Source organism: Uloborus diversus, chromosome 4 (assembly GCF_026930045.1).
Source record: "Uloborus diversus isolate 005 chromosome 4, Udiv.v.3.1, whole genome shotgun sequence".
NCBI classification, from domain to species: domain Eukaryota; kingdom Metazoa; phylum Arthropoda; class Arachnida; order Araneae; family Uloboridae; genus Uloborus; species Uloborus diversus.
Window position 1 is genome coordinate 65,367,104 of NC_072734.1, and position 23,074 is coordinate 65,390,177.

Genomic DNA, 23,074 nt, shown 5'->3' on the forward strand with positions numbered 1-23,074 from the left:
CAGCATGCCACACATACTACCAACACGCCACAATACTATTTTGAAGTGGCTTCGTAAAAATAATTGAACAATCAGAGAGTTAAAAGAATGGAGGAACAGCGAATTGGTCAAGGGACAGCTAAAAAAGCAAAACTTACCTCTGTGGCCTCTTCCTGTTGTGTGGCCAGGGCAAGGGCGTCCTCCGCCGCCTGTCTTCGGGCTTCCGCTAACAACCTCTCCAGACGGTATCGCTCTCCAGCCATTTTGCCCTCACCCAAGGCAGCTACCCTCTGCAACTCCTGCCGCTTTGCCTCCACCTCTTCTGCCACTGCAAGATAAAACAGACTATGATCAGACGCTACTACAATACTGATTCGACTCAGAGTGCAACAGCAATGAAACTTTGTTGCCTAATGCTACGGCAAATAAATGATTAATAATCGCCTTTGAAATGTCCCAAGATACAACTCTCTCCTACCCTGCTCCACTTGAAATAACAGGGGGTAAGCAAAGCAGCGCGATATACAGATTTCTAGTGGTATTGCTGTCGGCTTAATGCTGGGAAGGTTGAAAACTATGAATTGGACGTTTTGGAGACATGAAACTTTTTAGACTTTCGCTTTTTCTTTCTAAGTATCATTTTAAAAGCAATATGTTCCAAACTAAACAAGTATCCTCTGAAAGAAGGAAAAGTGAGCTTCTTTTTGGGTAAAATTTATTAGGTGGAAACTACATCGTGCATTAGTAGGAACAGAACCTTCATTCGGCAAGGAAACTAAATGTGGCAAACATTGGAGACAAAAACAGCAATTCTCTTTGTATCCAAGGGGGCCCATATGCAAAATTGTTGGAAGGGGGGGGGACTCAGATATTTTCTACATCGTTTAGCGGGATATTTTCCCCATGGAAACTGATTTCAGTGCAGATTAGAGTTATTACAATTAGACATTTTTGATAGCTTATTCATTTCGGCTGAAGAAATGTTTTCACATTTTTGCAAAGAAAAAAGTACTAAAAGCAAGGAAGTTCTAAAATCTATGGGGGGAAGGGCTTGAGCCCCCACTTGCCCCCTTCCTCCCATATGGGCGCCCTTGTTTGCATCAGCTATCACTTCTCGTAAAATAAATTATAGCTATAAACATTTCAGATTGGGGGCCCGACACAAACGTTTGGAAAGTTGCTTGCAGCCGAAAGTTATCTTTTTGATCCATGTCTGTCTTTTAGGCTAGTAGAATGTAGAATCAAATTAAGAAAGGCATTACTCCTTACCTGCCCTTCTTCGGGCCTCAGTCACTCTGTCCTCTGCCCTTCGGAAGTGGGAGGCGATCTTCTTTGGATCCGGGGGGTCGGAGGGTGGTCTGGGGGCCCACACGCTCCCTCCAGAGAATTCCGCTCTGTGCTGCAGGATGCAAAGTGCCCTCTTTGTCTTTTCCACCATTCCCAGAATACAGCTCAGCATCTGCATTAACATAGAGGGATACCTTTTGAATGGTATAACATGCATTGCAACTCTACAGATTAGATTTAAATTTCTAATTTAAATATCACGTCTTCCTTTAAAAGTGAAATGCATATGAATATTAAGCCAACAAAACAAATGTTCCTAACATTTGCTAAAGCGAATCAAAAAAGATATCTCATTTTTAAATCTTTCAATTCAAGAACTTATCTAGAAATGACAGTGCACGAAGGAAACAAAGATATAAGGCATCGTTTTTAGTAATTGTTAGATTCTCTCAGTACTAAAGCAATCATTTAAACTACTGGGTTTTACTCGTAAAAGACACAGCTGAAAATTTAAAAATAAAAGGCGAATCAGGTAAGAATTAAGGGCTATGAATTTCTTTAAAAAACGTAAAATATACTTGAGATGAGTGAAAGTTTTTTTTCCTGTTTGAAGGTAAAGTAAAAAATCATTTATGGTAGTATAGTAATTATTCAAGTATATTAGAGTGAACATGTGCTAAACATTAGGTAGTTAGCTATGTACATAATTAATTTTGTAGGTACAGATATATTCTGATGTTAATTAAAACATTGAATTTTAAATTTTGTAAAGATTAGTAAGAGAGTATTAAAAATATTTTCGCTAAAACAGCATTTCAGGTAGTAAAAAAACTTATAAACATTGACTTATTAATAAAAAAAAAAGATTATCTTAATACTTCTCTTGCCACAGTTAAGTGCAGGTTATTGAAAACTTTCCATCCATTTCAGTACTATGAAAGGGTTATCTATCAGTGTAGGTTGAAATAGAATGTTGCCTTTCAGGGTTTCAAATTTGCCGGGACTATTCGTCTTGGATGTTTGTAGAAAGCAAAACAAATCTCTGTCATTTATAACTACCCCCCTTGAAAAACAAATACACAGCGCTCCCCTCTGTCTGGGGGGGGGGGGTGGAATCTGAAAACCTTACTTGAATACTACTTATTCTACTGAATATTGATAGTATATAATAATATAAATGAAATGCATAACTGATGGTCACCAACATTAACAGAAAAAAAGTTTTTGCCGACATATAAAACATATGACATCAAGGTTCAACGTACTGTGTGGATGTTTCGCCATTCTTCGTCCATTTCTCTGTCTTCTACAAAGTCTCGGCTCAAGTGTCCTGTTTGAAAAGGAAGTAGAATTGTATGGAAGTGGAGAGGTTAGAGAAAATATGAGGAAAATATTGTAATCAGGAAACTATAGGATAATGAGCATAATAATTAAAAAAGAAATTAATTAGTAGCATACTGCACTGGGCATGTAAAGGGCAATAACTGCAAGTTTTTCATTTATCTTTTTTTTTTTTTTTTTAAATTTCAACTATTCCCTATTGTTAATATTTAATCCGAAACGCATATCTGCAACTGTCTCTAAACCTCATTTCTGCAGAAACTGCCGATTACCTGCCCACTACAGCATAGTAAAACATGTTCCTGGAAGCATGAATTATTTTCCCTCGTATCTCCGTTATCGAAATATTACGAGGTCTCAAAGTCTGCTGAAGATTTTAGAAAACTCCAAATTTAGCAACTTTCGTTGAGTAATGGAAGACGTCTTCCACACGCTTTGCAGATGGATGATCTATGCCATATGCAGAAGATGAAATCATATGGTGCTTCCAATCTCTCGCCAGATCTTTAAATTTGGAGCTTTTCTCAAAATTTCGGCTCATAAAATCTTGAAAACTGGGGCTCAAGGGCAAGTAATTTTTGCATCAAAAAATGTCTTAATATGCTGTTTCAGTAGCTACCTATTACAACTTTCTTCATTATTCTGCTATTCATGAGGTTCTTTCGTAAGCAACAGTAAAAAATATTAAATTAACAAGAAATTCACAAATTTATACAAATGAGTACTCGGGAGTCACATATGCAGTCGTTTATAGAAAAATTTTCACTTTGAAATATCCATAAAAGGGAACACTTTCCAAATGTGACCAACTTTGTAATATTTTTCAAGAAGGATTTCATTTCCAGCAAAAACAAAAGTTGAAATGCTTATCGGCGGAGGATGGCGCTGAGTGCAATATTGTTTTTTATACGATTAGATGCAAAATGCAGACTTAGATTTAAAACATTTTTATTCGTCTTTAAAACCCCACTGATAATGACGGTATTCAACTAGGAATAAACAATATGGCTGAATTTTAAAATATTATTTACCCACACGTTTGTAAGATTTTTTTTCTTGCATAATAAAAGCTATTCAAAATTCTAGAGCTTGAAATTGCCACTTTGCAGTGATTTAAGAAATAAGCCAAAGAGGTAAAGCATTTTACATTTTCGCGTATAAGGCGGATGTCTGAGGCCATATCCCTACGGAAGGTGCATGGTCTTGGTTTTACCTCTTTCTGTTTGGCAGAAACTGTTAAGTTAGTCTCATCAACTTAGAATGCAATAATGTTAGTGTTACAATTCCCCTCTTTAACGGGGGAGATTGAAATGCTCATTAAAACAAACGTATTAAAATACAGCAAGAACAATCCAAACCCATCCATGATCCTCTTCTCTCCATTGCATGAAGAATTTTCTTAACACTGTTTGAAAATGCCTCCACTGACCAACTTTTTAGTCAATGTAGTCAATTGGCTCATACAGACAAAATGGAAAAAGTATTTTCAATTCAAAATTTAGGAAAAACTTACCATAGAGCGGTCTATAGAACTCTCGTTCGAGCCTCTCGTATCGGTCTAGGCGCCCGTCCCTGAATGCATGCTCTTCGGCCAGGCGTAGGCTTAGTCCTGGAGGTAGTGCAGAGGTGGGACTTGTCCTGGAGTTTGAAGGGGGGAGGGCAATCTGGTGGCGCTTGGCCGGGGGGAGATCCCCGTTCAAGTCGCCGTAGTCGGGATCCAGCTTTCCATTCCTAAGGACGAAAACAATGATGCATCAGCTTCATTTACTAAATTTACCAAATTTTTTCTAGTTTTATTTGATCAAATTTTATTGACTGCTCTAAAGAAACCCCAGGGTTGTGGAGTCAGAGTGAAAATGACCGACTCTGAGGATTTCAGAGCCTTCGACTCAGACTCTCTACTCCAAACTTAGTCTGATTCCGACCCCACAAGAACTGGCAGAGTTACGGGACCCTTTGTGGGAGAATGACAGACTCCAACTTTTCTAACTTTAAGTCTTGGACTCCAAACTCCGACTCTTCAGCCTTGAAAAATTTTTTTCACCTTGGTTATTTACTATGAAGTTATACTTAAGAGTAGTAATAAAACTCTATCAATATCAACACAGAGACTAATCAGCGTATAGATAATGATTAGCCGTGTTTCAATGTACTTATTTATTTATTTTTTGATTCCACCCGATGTATCTTGAGCAAACAGTTTTGGTGCATCTTTCAGAAGTTTTGAATTAAAGTCCTTTGTCACAGTGTAGTGATGAGTACCTTGGGATAGGGAAAAAAGGCCACTTAATGATTCAAATGAACTTGATATCCAAACAACTCAAAGGTGCCCTGATAAGGAAGCAAGGGGGGGGGGGAGGGGGGCTCGAGCCCCCAACCCTTAGAAATTAGAACTTCCTTGCTTTTAGTACTTTTTTTACTTTAAAAATGTAAAAACATTTCTTCTCCTGTCATTAATGAATAAGTTATTGAACATTTTAAATTTTAATGACTCTAATCTCTGCTGAAATTAGTTTCCATGGGGAAAATATCCAGCTAAACCATGGGGAAAGTATCTGAGCCCCCCCCCCCCCCCCCCGCTAACAATTTTGCATATGGTCACCCTTGAAACAACTGGATTAATTCATATCATCCATAGAAGGCAAAATGCGGCATTGTGTTTACACACAGTGATGACAAAAACGAGCTCTAGTCCTTCCGGATTGACACCATGTGACATTTTTGAGGGGAACTGGGACATAATCCAGTAATACATCGTGTCGTTGAGTTGAAGTGGTGGAATTATTAGTTAGTAAGTCAGAAGCATTTTTAGAATACTTGTCCTCTGCACCTCAGATTGCTGTATAAAAAATGCTTCCTGAATATTCATATATATATTTTACTCTGCCTCAACCCTTCTGGCGTCATGCGTCAGGATGGAATATATTGGGGATGGTCAACGGAATTGAACATTTTATGCACATGATTCTTCAATGCATCCTTGGCATCGGGATTCAGGACAGTTAAAGAGTTCAAAGACAATTTGTATTCAACCGCAAGTTCTGTAAAACCTTTATTTCTGTTTCACTTTTCTTTTTCCACCTCGCAAAGGAGGGCAATTTGCTGAGAGGAGTGTCTTACACTCAGAAAAAGTATAACAATAAGCTATTATTCCCTTTTGGAGCTACCTATTTTGCGAAGACAAGTCATTTTCTTCATTGTCACATGACAAGCTTTCGCACTCCTCTTTCAATCATTGGTTGGTTCAAGCTTGTTTTATGATTCTCACCTAGACAGAAACAAATATGCTAGAAACAAAACCGGTTTTTCATTGGTGTCTGGTAGGCAACCCTGTGCTGCCGCTATCGGATGTGTTCTCACCTGTGCAGCGGCGATCTCCTCTTCCCGTTGTGCTGTGGTTCTCTGTCCTGGAAGATCTCAAAGGGAGGCTCCGATCCGGACAAAGAATCCAGGAGGGCGTGCTCGTGCTGGCGCAGATACTGCTGGGGGCTCTGTTTTGCCAGACGTGCAAAATGCACCAACTCCGCTTGCAGCAATGGTAAGTGAGACTAAGGGATATAGAGAAAGGAAAGTTAGAGAAATGGTGATATAGGACATATTTCGACTGAAATTATGTCGTAGTGTGGATTTAGCATGGGCGTTAGACTTGCTGCCATACATATGTTTAATCGAATGGAAATAAATAAGGACTTCTAAGGGTGGATATCTGCAGTGCGTCGAACGAGAAAAAGCTTGAGAATCTCCTATCCAGCTCACTAAAATGGCTTTTGAGATCAAGGACAAGGTTAGAGCCCGGGACTTTTGTTTCCAAGCCAAATGCTTGGCCATGAGTCAGAAAAACTCATTTTTCAAATACAATGAGTTTTATACCCCTGAACTGAATTATGTACAATATTCTAACACAATTAACTACTCCTATGATTTTTTTACTTCAGCATTATTTTTTCTGAATCAATGTCAATTGACTTCAGAGTAGCATTCCGTTGGTGCACAATTAAATTGGGGATCACTGATAGACGTATTACTATTTGTTAGCATTAACTTAAAATATAAAAAATACCTATTTATTTCTTTGAAAAATTGAAATTGCATCCTGACTGCATTCAAATTTGGCGTTGCGACGGATTGTTACATGACATTTAAATACAAATTAATTTCCTGTTAGCGGTTGGGAAGCAGTCCTGTGCTACCGAAATCAGATGTCTTAAGAGTTTAGTAAACGTGACACTTACTTTTAGAAAAGGGACTGCAAACGGCCTCAAAGGGTAGTTGGTTATTTCTTGGATCTTATGGTGGAAGTCTTCGACAGATAGCGAGGAACTCTGAAAACAATAAACATAAATGAATAAACATGATATGACTGAGAAAACATCTGTAATTATGCATTACAAGTGTACAATGTGCGATAAATAAAAATCCTTTTCTAATCAACTTACTTGCTTAGTGACATTTCATTTCTAAGCTCTCATTTGATAATGTTATTCCCTTTAAATTTGCTTTTATAATCACAGTTAAGCATGGAAAGAAAAATATTAATTCTCGGAAGCTAATCTGAATCAGTGAACCTTGCAATTGTGCAGTGGCGGATTCACCACGTCGCAAATGTTGTAATTGCGATGGGTTTCCGCGACATAAGAGAATCGAAATTGACTCAAAACTGCACATGTTAAAAGGTTTACGCCAAACAAAGGGGCTTCAAAAATGCATTGGGGCGTGTTCCAAATTCCGTGAAATATCTTACTGTGGTTTTCGGATTTAAATATCTTACTGTTGCTCCGAGACGACGCACAAAAGTGATTTTTCTATTTTTCTCCAGTTTCAGCATAGTACTTGACAAAAAGATCTTACATGTAATTTATGCATATTTACTGATTTTTTTTTTTTTTGTTTGTTTGTTTTAGTCTTATTTAAGACTTAATAACTGACATCAACGAGAGATAATCTAAATAAGTCCTATTCGTGTACAAACTAGATATTTTTATACAAGTGGAAATACAACGCAGCAACGATCGACTCATGCTTTTTCGCGGCACTCACCACGAGTCCTATGATGAGGCTGTGGACACGATCGCCCGTCTCTACCGACAAGTCGGAGGCGAACTGCCTCAGCGTGGCCAAGAAACGCTTCACTTTGCCCAGCGCCCGGGTACCGCCCCTCGTCCCCCCATCTGCCCCGGAAGTTGGGGGAGAGGGCGTGCCCCCGTCTCCGGGTGGGTGCGGAGAATGGCTGCCGTTTACACCTGGAAAAAGAAAACAATTTTCAGTTTATAATATTTTAACATAAATCAAAAATTAAAAACTTTACTATTCGTTCGTTTTTATTTTGATAATGTAAAAACTAATAACAATAAAAAATAGTTGCACTGAATTCCATAAAAGAAATCGGTGCCAAAGATTAGGCTCTAGATTAACGGTCGCAAATTGGCGACCATTTCATTGAAAATAGCTACCAAAGAATCAAATCCAACTCGCCGAAAATGGTAACCAAGTGTTTCTTTTTTGTTGAAAACAATATCTATAATAATGGGGTCGTTTCCAAAATTTTAAAAGTATTTTTTTCTGAAAGAGCATGTTTAAAAACATAGGATCTGACCATTTTTTAAATTATTGGTTTAAGTTAAATATTTTTAAAAAATTACTTAAATCGGTTCGCTTTCATTATTTGCGCTTCAGCCGGATGACATCACAAATTATTAAATGCCATTCAGTGTTGCCAAATACAGAGCTAAATATTTAATTCTCATCTTTACTCACGTGTATTGGCATTGATAATGCTGATAGCAAGCGTAGAGCGCAATTTTAATTCGGTTCTTGATTATCATAACGTGGAAACGCTAAAAAGAAGCGCCAAAGAGCTTCATTTGTGACGTCATCAAGACCACGCCTTGTTTGAAAAATTGGACATTTAAAGAATTAATTAAAAAATAACTGTTGGGAAAATGAAAGTATTTTCTAAGCCTATATATTATTTTTGCTTATTCTATTAATTTCAGTTACTAAAAGTAGTACTTTTGACTGAAGGAAACCACCCCATTCCTAATGTTTCCACAATACCCAGTGTTTAAAAAAGGTCTGTTTTTACAATCGCGATTTCTTTTCTTTTCTTTTGGTAAAGGGTTAATTTTTTGCGTTTACGGCCTTTTACAATTCAAATTCCATGAAAAATAATCGTGTTAGGTGAAACATTTCGGACTAATAAATAAACCAAAACCTGCATAAGCTGTCACATGTTTTCATTGAATGCATGCACTTTAAAAAAATTGTAAACTGTTTCCTATTTCCTTTTGTTGTATACTGATATCTTTATATTAAAAAAAAATTCCAATGGAATTTTGATCGTTTTTTCCTTAGAATATCATAATCTTTTACGTTGTTAATATTACTACTATCGAATAAGGTATTTACTTTTCGCGCTGCGTGCATACTTTTTCTTAAAAACGGCTACCAGAAGTAAAAAAGTGGCTACCATTTTTTCTGACTATAGTAGTCAGTGGCTACTATTCATAAATCCGGGTTAAAGCATTGATAAATGTTTCGCAGACAAACGCAAACGCTTCAACAACACGCTTGATTATTTTCAAACTTAACTCATCTACCCTTTTTCTCTTGAAATGTCGCATCGAGAATGCTGAAAACTTCTAGAGAACACAACATATCTCTGGCTAAGTATGATAAATTTTGCCCTTTAAAAGTTTTCTTAGTACTTAAAAAAAGTTGAAATAACCACAAAAAGTATAAAATAAAATAAGTGGAACAAGATTATTTCTAAGCCATAGAATGATGTCCCCAAAAAGAACACCATTCACGCACTTATCGTGCTTTCAAAGGGCATATTGCCACAACCCGACTCAGCACTCAGCATTTATTTTACCTTGCAATCGACAACACACCACCTTGAGATTAAAAAATAAACACTTGCAATTAAAGTGAAGTAAAAAACTTTCAACAGAGCGTTAGAATCATTTATTTCTGTGATAAATCTCAAAAGATAAAAATTTTAATAGTCCTTTTTACTGAATGCGTACTCAATCTCTTTATAGTGTGTCATTGATTACAAGAAAATTAAAAAGGTACTGTATAAAAACATGAATTGTTGACACTTAAAAAAAAAAAAAAAAAAAAAAAAAAAGCAGTTTGGTTTCTTATGACTTTGATTTATCGCTAAAATGGTGGATAAGTATTGAAGTCAAGCCAATCCTACGTTAATTGTCAGTTGAATTTAAGAACTCTGTAGAAGTTGTTTTTCTGCAAGAACAGTGCTAATGCAAAGGAAACAACTTGCCCGTGATCCTCCTCTCCTCCTGCACGATTCCGATAGCTTCTAGCAGTTAGCAACCTGTTGACATCGATGTGCCGTTAAACGAGCCTGAACACTGCGCTAATTCTATTGTATGTCTGCTTCAAGATAGAAGCAAATCCATTGATTATTTTTTTTCTAAATCAATCTGTTTCGCACCAAACCGTTTTATTTTACTAAAAAGCTTTAAACCATTTTATTGGATCAAATTAAGTTATTAATTCAATTCCTACTGGTTCACACTTTCACAAAAATATGTTTATGCATCTTGTTCGAAATTTCAATCGTCAATAAAATATTTTTTATTCATCCACTCTAGTTTAAATACATTTTTTAAAAATTGTAGTTAATATTTAATGCCAATAAAAATTTTCAAACATTATTCCACTAATTAAATTTAATTTCTATTTTGCCACTTCACATTGTGTGTCATACGTACATACATATTTATCTCAATTGTGATTTTTAAATAACAAGTAACTAAAATAAAATTTTTCTTTGTTGACCTAAGTAGAAATTGACTTTAATTACTATTTTACATATAAATTACTTGTTTTATATGTATCGTTAGAGAGAGAGAGAGAAAAATAGTTTGGTAGTGGACCCACCTGTGAGACTGCCATTTGTTGCAGATGTGGTATTTTTGATGAGAGTGTCAGGCGATGACGGCATCTTGACGCTCAGGGGCAGATCTGAAACACACAAAACAGCACGCATGAGTAGAATCGGGAGTATTTTTAAATGCCGCAAACGCAAGGAAAAGCAGTTTTAACTTTGTTTATCGTAATTAAATTATTTCTTAAGTTTTAGTAACATATTTCAATGAATGTTTTGCTAAAAATATAAGGAATAGGCAAAACAAAGACTTTCGGGAAAAAAAACGTTTAATTAGTTAATAAATTTAATGCTCTGTACACACTACATCGTTACCCTTAATTTCGAGCTTTTTTAATGTTTTTGTGCAACATAAAAATATTACCAGAATTGTTAATTTCTGAATTGTTGTGGTAAATACAGAAATAAATATACTTTGATGAAAAATAAAAAGCTCTTTTGTTTTTAATCTCCTTCTTCTACCTATTAAACGTATGTGAGCATTTTTAAATATTGATATACAAGTGGAAAATAAGTAAGACCTTTTTAAAAATTGTAAGGTATATACAAATGACGAAAATAATGATAAACATTTACACGGTTCCCCCCAGTTCCCCTAAATAATCCTCCACCAGTGATACGTGAAAATAAGATGAGGCATAATGACTTCATTTGAGTGTACCTAGTTGATTCCTTTTAATCAGTCGACTGACACAGTGGCTTCAACAGAATCTAAAGGGTGTTTTTTAGAGGTATAGAAGTTTAAGTTGATAACACTGTTTGATATGTGTGCCATTTTGATAGCTGTCACTTGTTTTGTGTTCAGTTCGGTTTGCCATTACATCATGAATAGACAACAAGGCGATGCAACATGCCACACAGCGCGTGTCACAACTGATTTATTGAAAGAAACGTTCGGTGAACGAATAATTTCGCGCAATGGACCCGTGAATTGGCCTGCAAGATCATGCGATTTAACACCGCTAGACTACTTTTTGTGGGGCTATGTGGAGTCTCTGGTCTACACCGATAAGCCACAGACGATTGACGTTTTGGAAGAGAACATTCGCCACCTTATTACTGACATACGGCCTCTATTACTGCAAAAAAGTGAGAAAATTGAACTTTCCGATTAGACTTTCCCCGAGCCACCCGAGGTGGCCATATGACAGAAATCATATTTAAATAAAAATGGCAAAGAATCACTTTCGAATAAAGCAACATTCATGGCAATTAACAACATTTAACTGTGTTTTATTTAAACCTAAAGTTCTCTACCTCTAAAAAGAAACACCCTTTACTTTGCTCTCAGCCTATCTCAGCTCAGTAATTTTATTTTCTGTGCCTCAAAGGGTTGCACATCTTCAAATACTAGAACAAGGTAAGTGTGTAAAAGGAAAAAAGCAACGTTTCGTTGCACAAAATTAGAGTACTGCAGAAACGTGTTTCGGGGTTTCAAGGAACCGCCTTTTCAATGCAAAATAGTGAGCTGTTGGACCGGATATCTTTACATCCAAAAGCTCACTATTTTGCTTTTAAAAGGAAGTATCTTGAAACCTCCAAACACGCGTGTCTGCAGAAATCTAATTTTGTATTACAAAACGTTGGTCATCTCCTTTTACACTTCTCTGCGCAAAGGTATTTATTTCTTAAGGTAAGTGTGTTTGGCACTTTAATGGTGTAACCATTAGCAAAAAAAAAGAAAAAGGAACTGCACTTTTCTGTTCGTTTCTTGCATCAAAATACTGCTCTTTTTCTTCTTTGTTATATTTTGCAAAACGCTATTGAGGAGTAATTTATCAAAAGGAAACATATCCACTTTTTAGAAAAATTCATTTTATGACATTTTCTAAATCTTTCAGATGACCTTTATGAAATTAATTACTCTCAAGAAATCCAAACGTGGAAAACCCTCTTTTATTTAAGGGTAAAGTGTGGTTTTTTGATCAAAAGGTAACAAATCCGTCCCCTGCACGTTTTATTTTGAACAAAAGGGGACACATCCTGAAAGAATCTGTAGTACGAAGACTTTTAAATCCAAAGGAACACATGCTCAAAATCCTCAAATTTTAATCCACTACTTTTAGGTTCATGTACTTTGTTAAGAGAATATGAGAAGGTGAAATGTTGGAGTTTTGGTGAAATTGGAATTTTTAACATTCAGGTTTTCGTTCAAAAGGGCACATATCCAAAATTAAGATGGCTATATCTCCTTGTTTTTTTTTACACAAACATTCATTACTTTGGGCCATGCCTTGCTGCGATTTTGTGCTCAATTTTGTACCCAGAAGTTGATAAAACTGTTTTGCTCCTTACCCTAATTCATTTTTCTCACCTCCTGAACATTTTTCGAAAATGGATATGTTTCCTTTTGATAAATTAGTCCTCTACTATCTTGTGAGAGGTCGTCTACAAGCGATGTCTCGCTTTGAGGAGGGGGGGGGGAGGTTCGTGACATTATGACGAGGGGAGGGGTAAAGTTAAGTGTGACACTTTGTGACCGGGGGGGGATCAAGTTTGAAGAAAAAAAATGTGACATCATTTATGGACAGCTATACAAGCGTAAGAGTGAGAGAGAAAGATAGTGCATGTGCACTGTACAATACAGAAGAGATGAAACTCGGAATAAATTTTATAAGGAGAAAGATATGATAATTTGTGTCACGGCAATTTACTATCATTTTCTCCCGATAATAAGGAAATGAGGTGCTACAAATGCTTACAACAATCAAATTCTTTCCTATTCATTAGTTGCAAGGCCTGATTGTTCAATAGACCATTGACTAGCGCCCCCACTATTTAGGGGCTACAAAACAGCAAAAATTGTTAGAGTCAATGGCTAAAATTGTTCTATCCAATGGCTAAAATTGCAATGTTTGAATACAGAGGGCCCCAAAATATTATTTAGCCTTAGACCCCCAGACATCTTAACAGGTAACCGGTCCCTGATAAAAACTAACTCATTATCCTGATCAAGTAACGTGATTCTTTTCTATGTATAAGAATGAGAAGATGAAACACATCACTTTTGTGAAAAACCAGAACCAGTTTCATCGATCGAGATTTATTCTTCGAAAAAGCAATCTGTGGCATATAAATCACTAGTGCTTTAAATCATCGGAAGCGAAAATGAAATGATTCTAAACAGATTCTTTTCTGGAATCTCATTTACGAAATGGACAGCAGCACAAAGAAGCAGAGAAACAACTTGATGATAGAGAGAGCTGTATCATAGGCGCAGACGTTTGAAAAGAACAGACAAGGTTTTAAACGTTACACTCAATAAGAAGCTATGTTGTAAATTCAATTATGGATTCGTAAGTGGTATCACATAAAATAATTTATCTTTCCTCTCCAAAACAGCTTGATGATACGTTAAGCATTTGGGAAGTGTGATGATGTTTCTCATAAATTTAATAAATACGAATAAACAAGCTTTTTTGGAGAAGATTTTTGTAACATTTCCACAAATGTGAGAAATAAGCAAACGAGTTCTTATTCTTTGAAGCCTCAATCTGTTAAAGAAGAAGATTTTTAAATTGAAAGCACACCAAAAAATCAACAAAAGCAGTTTTCTTATTTAACAAAAACCGATATAATAAGTTTACAATGTAATTAATGGAACATTATTTGAATTTCTTGATTCCAGGACAAAAATTTTAAAAAGCAGTTTTTCCACATTTTTCTTTTTTCTTTGAACTTCGTTTAGCAACGCACAACAACAGCTCTGAGCAAAAAGCATTTCCATTTAAAAGTATTTAACGGGATTTTTTTTCAATGGATAGATGATGCTCTAAGGTGCCTTACCTTTGTTAGATCATTTTTGTTATGGGCAAAAAACAGTAAATTTCATGTAAATAACTTCTTCAATTTCATTCAACTTACATTCCCACCATAATAACGATTAAAAGTGAACTTAAATATGCTTATAAAGTAGCATTAATAAATAGATATTTATATTTATGGAGATACACCGCTCCATTTTTTATCACTTCTTAAAATAGTGAAAAATAACGGGGACAGTTCATCCGCAGAAATATAAATATTCATTAATGCTATACTATAAGCATAGTTAAGATTATTTTTATCTTAGTTATGTCAGTGAATTATGTTGAATAATACGGGGAGGTTCTTTATTGAAGATCTGCAATGCAACTCTTACTATGCAAAATGCGATGCTTCCAATAATGTTTTTTAAAAAATTTCACAACGTAAAAATTTTTTCGAGTATGGAGCTCATAGGAGTGAGTCCAATGCTCTGGTTTTATGCCTAAAAATGAGAGAAAAATTTGTAAAACAAATCGCTAGAAAAAAAGATCAGTTTTCATGATTTAAAAAATATTTTAGGGGGGAATACCCCCTGAGTCTCCCAACTTTCCCAAAAGGTTCATTGAACTTTGCACCTCTCTAGCCCCTTAAAAGAGTGTTAATGGATAATATAATGCTTCCTCTTCCCCCCCTCTCCTCGAATAAAAATAACAATCTCTGAAACTACCGAAAACTGAAAAAAATTGGAGGGCGCTATTCCGAAAAAGTGGAATGTGTAGAAAGAAAACGGTGGTCACATTTTGACTCAGGGGGTCTCTTACATAACTAAACCACGCATAAATATATGTCAATCAATAAATTATGCAATGCAACGTAATCAAAGCGTGGTATTTTTTGTTTTAAGAAGTTACGTTGTTTTATTTAAAAAGTTGTAAAATAAGTGACAGAATATTCATCATGGTAACTGTTATGATTGTGAGATTGGGCTGAAGCATATTGATATAGCCGTTATCTCGAGTTTCATTGATGAAATGGAGCGTCAGGACCATTATCGTCCTGTAGAGAAATTTTCCACTCAAAAGGAAACCAATTCGCATTAGGCATTATTAGCCACACTAATTATACAAGCTCAGTATTGTTTGTTTTCCAAATCATTTCAGCTCCCCTCCCCCCTTTCTTACAATTTCTTGCTGAATTCAGATTTCCCTCACATCCGAAATATCATAAACAAATTGGAAGTAACTAGAGTGGCGTAGCTGGGGGGGGGGAATATTGACGTGAATATAGTTAGTTTTAATTATTTTCTTTGATTAAAAAAAATGAGTTTCGGTGATTCCCGAATTTAGGAGCCGAAAATTCGAGAGAGAAGAAAATTCCTGAACGGGAGGGGGAGGGGGAGATTGCGAAATCCCCCCTCTAGGGTATGTCCCTGAAGGAGTAACCATTTCTCAACCTTTATGCGCAAACCTGTGCATGAGACAACCTTAGTTGAACAGTACAAATTGTAAATTAAATTGCGTACGTACGTTTCGGAAATGCAAGAAACCTCGTAATCAGTGGGAAAAAGTTTTCAACTTCCGGAACCAATGCATTACTCTTATATACCACAAAAAAAAATTCACGAAATATTACTTTTCACATTTAGTACTCTAAGTACTTGAAAACTTAAATACCTAACAATGACATATACAATTAAAATAATTACTTTCGTGCGAAAAGTTAGAAACGTATAACATAAAAAATTGCACGAATAGCAGTACGAATTGCATGCACGTGTTTTGAGGTTAGAATTAAGCCTTTTTTAGTGCAAAAAGTGAAAACAAGAAATCTCTGTGGAAAGCCTTTTCCCCCGTGATTAATTTTTCTACATTGAAAGAGAGATCCCATGGATTTCGTTTCTTCCATAAGCTCATTTTTCCCTTTTGCACTGAAAAAGGGCTCATTGCAAACCCGAAACGGGTGTCGAGTTCTGACTGATTTTTGCGTTTTGTGGACGTTACAATATTTTTTATTGTCATGATTAGAACTGAGACTGAAGACACGTCCTTTTTAACTAATCACTGCTACTGAACAGAACCTCTAAGCATTTTCGCATTGTAAAAGAGGTGCCTCCCCGAAACATGCCAATTACACCACGGTCTTCAACCAGAAAAGTTATTAACAAAGAACCGTATGTTTGCAACGACAGCTGGCAACCTGCTTTGAAACTTAAAACGTTCGTCGTTGATTTTCTCATAAACAACTTTGAAACAATTTGATATCAATTGTTCTCTTTTCAGTCCCTTCCACGTTGCATCGCATATTTGATTGACATGCGGCATGAAATATTCGACCGCAACAATCTGACAAGTGTAAATGTGATGTGGGAAAAGCAAGTACGAACCATAAATAGCCCCCGAAAAGTAGAACTCGTTCAAATTCATAGCGCACAGTCAACAGTAGTCCAAATTTCCTAAACAGGGCGTGGGTAAGATCTCTGGATGAGCCACATGTCCTCTGGAAGCACTCGATAACATTTCTGGCACAGAAAGGCTTGAACTCTTGCAGGAAGGATTCGGAGGCGACACCTGTTTCTCGGGATTCTAAAAGAGTGTGTGAAGGGAGCAAGTGTCACGAGGCATTTCATGCGCACTTGGGGGAAAGTGTCAATCTGCCGCTGTGAGAGTGCATCACCTGCTTATCGCCGGGGATGATCCAATAACAACTGCTGCCGATCTGACGAAACGAAGGAGGTCCTAGATACCAGGGCTGATGAGTCAGAAGGAAAATGACCGACTCCGACTAGTTTGGAGCCTTCGACTCCGACTTCTTTGCCTCAAAATCAGTCTGACTCTGCATTCATGACAGATTGCGGACTCTGAGTGAAAATGATTGACTCCGACTCTGACTCTTTTTTAAGCTTTCGAGCCATTGTTAAGTCTCGAGTCTTTTTTAAGTCTTAAGTTTTTTAAGTCTCTGAATTTTAAAGCCTTTGAGTCCCATCTTCAACGCCTTTACTCCAAAATCAGTCTGACTCTAACCCTACGACTCCGACTCCGACGCTCGTAGAGAAGAACTTCCGTACAAGAGAAAGATCCACTATTGCAAGGACGCAACTAGATTTTCCTTGGGAGGGTGCTTTATTCATGAATTCAACTTCAAAAAGTGATTTCTGGGCAAAATATCGATTTTTCAGTATATATTTATACTTCGATCTTTAATATCAATTTTAGAAAACAGAATGCACTAATAGCTTCCAGTGCAAGAAATTAAACATTTGTTTAAACCAGTGGTGTCCAACCTACGGTTCGTGAGTCGCATGGGGCAAATGAAACTGATTTATGTGTACCACCATTGTTATGTTCAATGTAACGAACCGAAAACTCACCAGGACCTTTTTCTTTTGTATGTCAATGCAAGTCATTGACGCGAAAAAAAAAAAAAAAAAAAAAAAAAAAATCAGCATCCAGCCCCTAGCATTAATTTGAGCTTTGACGATTTGAATTCAAATTATGTTTTTCGCAATCACGAATTGCGATAGAATCCTGCTCGTCGGGTTTCTTGTTTCTACGAATGAAATGTAATGGAAATGGGGAAGAAATTCTCACCCTTCATATCATGACTGAGAATTTCCTAGGTTAGGTAATACGAGCCATATCAAATAAAAGAAGTGGTAATTAGGGTGCGGTAATAAAGATGCGGTTATTATGACCAATTTGCATTCTTACACTTATGATAAAGATTATATTTACAGCGTATATACAAATTATGATATTTTTATTTCTTATCAATCGTAAATGATAGGAATTAGCAATCAGGAAATTTTGTATTTGTAAACTTTCACGTTTTCAAAAAAAAAAAAAAAAAAAAAAATGGTGATGATTTTCTGAATGTAGATAAGGGCACCCATTTTAACTTAACAAGTGCAAAATCTATTTTTATACATTCCTACATCTTCCTTGTCCCTCCCTTCCAATGATATCAAGCCTTCCAACTTCACCGAAACCCGACTGATTTTTAAATCAGCACTACTTACTGCTTTATATTTACTCTATTTACTGATTTTTAGATCTACATTACTTACGAGCGTAATCAAGTGACCAGACCAGTTTGTTTGAAAAAATTCTCCACCCCTTCCTTACGTGTTTTTGGTGTAACCTAGCTTGAACGGTTACAGTTCATCTGTTTGCAGGATTTACTCGCATTTTTGTGTAATCCGTTTGCAATAATGAGCGAACCCTTTTTTTTTTCTTTTGCATGCTTTTTTACATGCACTGTTACAGCTTTCGCAAAAGTTAAAATGTATACAAGTGTATGATTGCTTTTAGCTATTGCTTACACTAGTGGTAGGAAAAGCTACATTTTCTTTGTAGCGAACTACAATTACTTAATTACAAGTGTAACTAACTTCAAACACAACTACTTTTTTCAAAATGTAGCGACTACAAACTACTTTTGAAATGCAGCTGATGCTTAGCTACTTTTTGAAAATTAAATAAAAAACATACACACCGTTTGAGGATTGAACGAAAAAATTCAAAAACTGGTTTACATTAATAAATTGGCTCATTTGAACATGGTAAATTACCAATGATGTTCCCATCAATTTTTCTGAGGGCATACTTCCAGTAATCCACTACGCACAATTTGTGTATGTGATCATATACATAGTATGTCATAATATGAAAATTTATGAAGCTTGAGAGTATACGCTATATGTCTAAAAATGTTTGAGAGCATACGGCTTATATGGAGTATAACTCTATGGGAACACCACTGAATATTAATAAGAATTATTTATTCTTTTCCTTTTTTTCAGCCAATTTGTTATTCCAAACATTTTTTACGATTCTTACGAATATTCACTGCAAGAAAGGATTTACAACTTGAAAGAGTTCAACCTTCAAATTTTTAATCCTTTCCTGGCAGCGAATATTTAATTTAAGTGCAACTCGGCTACTTGAAAATGTAAATAGATTCAGTCATAATTTGATTTAAGTTTTTCATAGACATACATAAACATAAAATTGATTACATGATGAAAAACCTCTAATAAACAGAAAAGAAAAACTTTCATCATAGGAGTTAATTTTATAGGAACTTATATTTTGTAGGAACTAATTAGTTAATTTTGAACTTCAAGCAAGGGGTCCAGACTTGGACACCATCTCCTTTCTTACACCACTGATAAAATGAAATAAAAAGGTTTTTCAATCCTACCGTATTCAAAAACTTACAATATTTATTAATTGACTTTTATTATAATAATATCAACACTCAATCAGTAAAAAGGCAAAAATAAAGAAGTATGAAAAATATCCTAAACGGTACTAGTATTTATTATTAAATATTAATAAATATCCAAAATATAAAACATATAACTAAGAATGTTAAACTTACTTTAATATGCAATTTTAAATTTTACGGATGACATTGATACTAAAAGCTTTTTGCTTAACGGGCGAAGTTTGCATGAGACGGAAAAATTTCCTTTGTCATACTTTTCTTTTAAACTGTAATATTTATTGTTAGCCGGCCAGAAAGAGAGCAGTTCAGTATCATTTTCTTCTATAACATTTTACTGTAGTTTACATATGAGGTGAATATTTGAACAGTAATATCATTGAAATCTAAAACGTTCATCCACGGATCATTCTTGGCGGTCAGAAAACACAAACGTGGCACTAAATTGGCAGTTAATCTCTTATTCTTTTCTTTCTAAGCCACGCTCAATTCAAGTCAAATATTGCGGAAACATGAAAATATCGATGCCACTAAACAAACTAATGGCGTCAAACAGATAGAACGTATGGCGCCAAAATAATACGTCTGAGGTCAGCTCGTATTTTTATGAGTCTTAATTATCATTGCATCCGCTGATGTAGTCGCGTAAGATTTGCTTCAGTAAGATTCGTTTGAAATTCTTCTTTCTTTCTTTCTTTCTTTTTTTTTTTTTTTGAAAATTTTATTAAAAAGTAGTTTTTAGAAATCGTGGTTATTGCGCCATCGTATTCCACGGACAATTGAGAGTTTACTGTAGCTAATTTTCGTAAAAAGACATGAATTCGCTCAAAGTCACGTTTTTTAATGTAAAGTTTGCCTAAATTCAATGCAGACGATTTGTAACCATAACGACGAAAATTAGTCTCTAAATAAATGTTTAAAGCAACGAGCTAGACTTATTCTCTTCTGAAAAATGATTGAAATATCAAAAACGATCTTGATATACAATTTGTCATAGCTAAAAAAACGAAAAAAGAATAAATGAGAGAGACGATTCAAACATAATGAAGTAATCTATCACATATAGCATACTTCAACTCACATAAATACGACTGACGAAAAAAAAAAAAAGAGGTGAGGGAGACGTATCAATCTGTACGGTTAAATTCTCTTTATTTTACGTCGGTGCAAGCGACTAATTAAAACAAAACGCATATACGAGAGGGACGCATAATTACTTTAGTTTTTCATTTATACGTTGACGTAAGGGATTGGCCAAAATGACGCACAAATGAGATTGACACATCAATCCTCATACAGTAGTATGAGGCAAGTGTACGTCAGAGTACGGCTCTCGCTTGTGCACGTCAGATTATGGGACTAACCAGTGTTGTTCCCACAGGGTGTATTCCATATATGCCGTGTACTCTCAAACAAATTTTAGACACATAGCGTATACCCTCAAGCTTAAAAAAATTTCATATTATGACATATTTTGTTTTTGATCGTATACACATATTGTGCATAGAGGATTACTGGGAGTATACCATCAAAAAATTTGATGGGACATCACTGGGCTAACCAAAAAAAAAAAAAAAAAAGATGAATAAGTGAGAGAGACGCATAAATATAGCGATAAATCTTTCTGTTACTATACGTCGACACGAAATTCAACTTGGTTAATAATTAAATAATAATAATGATTTAAAGAAATATCAGAAAAAGTAGAACCGAATTTGATTTCAATGAAACTATTTTCCTGCCAAAAATGTTGTTACCTGTAATAAGAAAAGGAAACTTCACTTAAGTTGCCACATTGAGCAACTTTTGAAGCATTTTGAAGGGGAAGATACTGACGTATCAGTGAGAATTTATCAAAAAGCATAAGGGAAAGCGAGTAACGCCTATGGATTCTAAGGAGAGGGGGTGTAAATTCTGTTGCGATATTGTACTATCGACTCGATTAAACGATAGAGACGATAAAGACAGAACTTCTGATATCCTCGCATTTCTCAGACACTTTTTCTTTTTTGTCACCCGAGTTGATAAAGACAATCTCATTAAATCATTTATCTTTACTAATAATAAAGCTGAAAGTCTGTCTGTCTGTCAGGATCTCTGTGACGCGCATAGCGCGTAGACAGTAAGACCGATTTTCCTAAAATTTGGTCCAAATTTGGTTTGTAGCATGGGGATGTCTCCTCGAAGTTATTTTTCGAAAATTCGATTTTGTTCTTTTTCTATTCCAATTCTATGAAAATTTTACCGAACAAATTATCACAACGTGGACGGGTAAATTACGAAATTATCATAACGTGGAACCGTAACATGGGCAAGCAAATGAACACAGCAAATTGGCGGGAAATTCATCATCCATCATTTGTAAATATACAGGCGAACCAAATGACCTTTTAATTTTATACTACGGGCAAAGCCGTGCGGGTACCACTAGTATTTAAAATATCAGATGCTGTCGCTTCCTTGTACGCCTATATGCAATAGCATCGCTTCACATGAAAAATGCTTCTGACACTATTCCTGCTGCTTCTCACGAGAAATGACTTCCTGAATTCAAATATGATAACGGTTTTCCCTCCATCACCAACCACATTTTGAAGATAGCTGCCCTTTATTTCTTTTCTTTTTTTCTAATACCGATAGTTTCCCAGCCATTATTTAATTTAAAGGAGAAGGGAGCTTTATATTAACCGTTAGCATTCTTCTGAGGGCCTAAAAAGGTAAAAGTTTAAAAACATGCTTATTTAAAACAAAGAAAGAGACTTTGGAGAGTATTTCCCCCCAAAATATTCAAAAAACTATCAAAAGCGATCCGTATTTTCTTGGGGATTTTCTTCAAAAATTTTTCATTCATTTCTCTGTAAGAACCGAAAAAACTGCTTCATTCGTCTAAGTCCTATATCTGTAAATATCTTCACATTGTGAAAAAAAAAGGGGGACTACCCGTCTGTTGTTTAAAGTTACATTCATTCAGTGGCATAAGATTAACAATGATATTAAGCATGTTTATAATACAGCATTGATGTGTATTTATGTTTCTGAATGTACGCCGCAAAGTTTTTTTTCGCTTTTTGGTATTAAAAAAAGCGAAATAATGGGGGCGGTGCATGCCTAGAAATATAAATATACATTAATACTATATTATTAGCACTGTGAGTATAACTTGAATAATAAACATATGTAAATAATACGAGGAGTTCATTTACTAAAGATCTGCGATCAGGGGCGGATCCAGAAATCTTTGTAAAGGGGGTCAAGTCTTAATTTCCAGCGCTATAGCACCGACGTAAAAGGTATTAATTAAGCCAATCGCCCCAAGATCGATGGAGCACCCCCCCCCCCCCTACGAAAATGAGATCAAAACCATTTCTAACTGTCCCTTCTCATCCAATTTTTCCAATGGCGCAGCCGGCGCCATGGATTATATTCTTTCAAATTTTCATCAAAAATCATATTACTTTTGGCAGAGAAGTGGTCACGTTACCCCGTAAGCTTTGAATATATAAGATTACAGTTTGTATAGTAGTTGGAAAAGCATAAACAATACACAAATACACACATGTGGTTTGAGATGGAAGGGTGCTCTGA

General features: G+C 35.7%; 1 protein-coding gene across 1 annotated transcript in view; it reads right to left on the reverse strand.

Annotated features, from left to right (window-relative positions):
• The window catches only part of LOC129221155 (protein CBFA2T3-like), a 41,854-nt gene that overhangs the window by 6,078 nt on the left and 12,702 nt on the right, over positions 1-23,074 (reverse strand). The window contains exons 2-9 of the mRNA XM_054855607.1: positions 10,513-10,596; positions 7,645-7,847; positions 6,840-6,929; positions 5,968-6,155; positions 4,121-4,338; positions 2,532-2,596; positions 1,249-1,438; positions 138-307 (exon numbers count right to left, since the gene is read on the reverse strand). Of these exons, the coding sequence (XP_054711582.1) occupies positions 138-307; positions 1,249-1,438; positions 2,532-2,596; positions 4,121-4,338; positions 5,968-6,155; positions 6,840-6,929; positions 7,645-7,847; positions 10,513-10,596 (1,208 nt within the window). The remainder of the gene's footprint in view (positions 1-137; positions 308-1,248; positions 1,439-2,531; positions 2,597-4,120; positions 4,339-5,967; positions 6,156-6,839; positions 6,930-7,644; positions 7,848-10,512; positions 10,597-23,074) is intronic.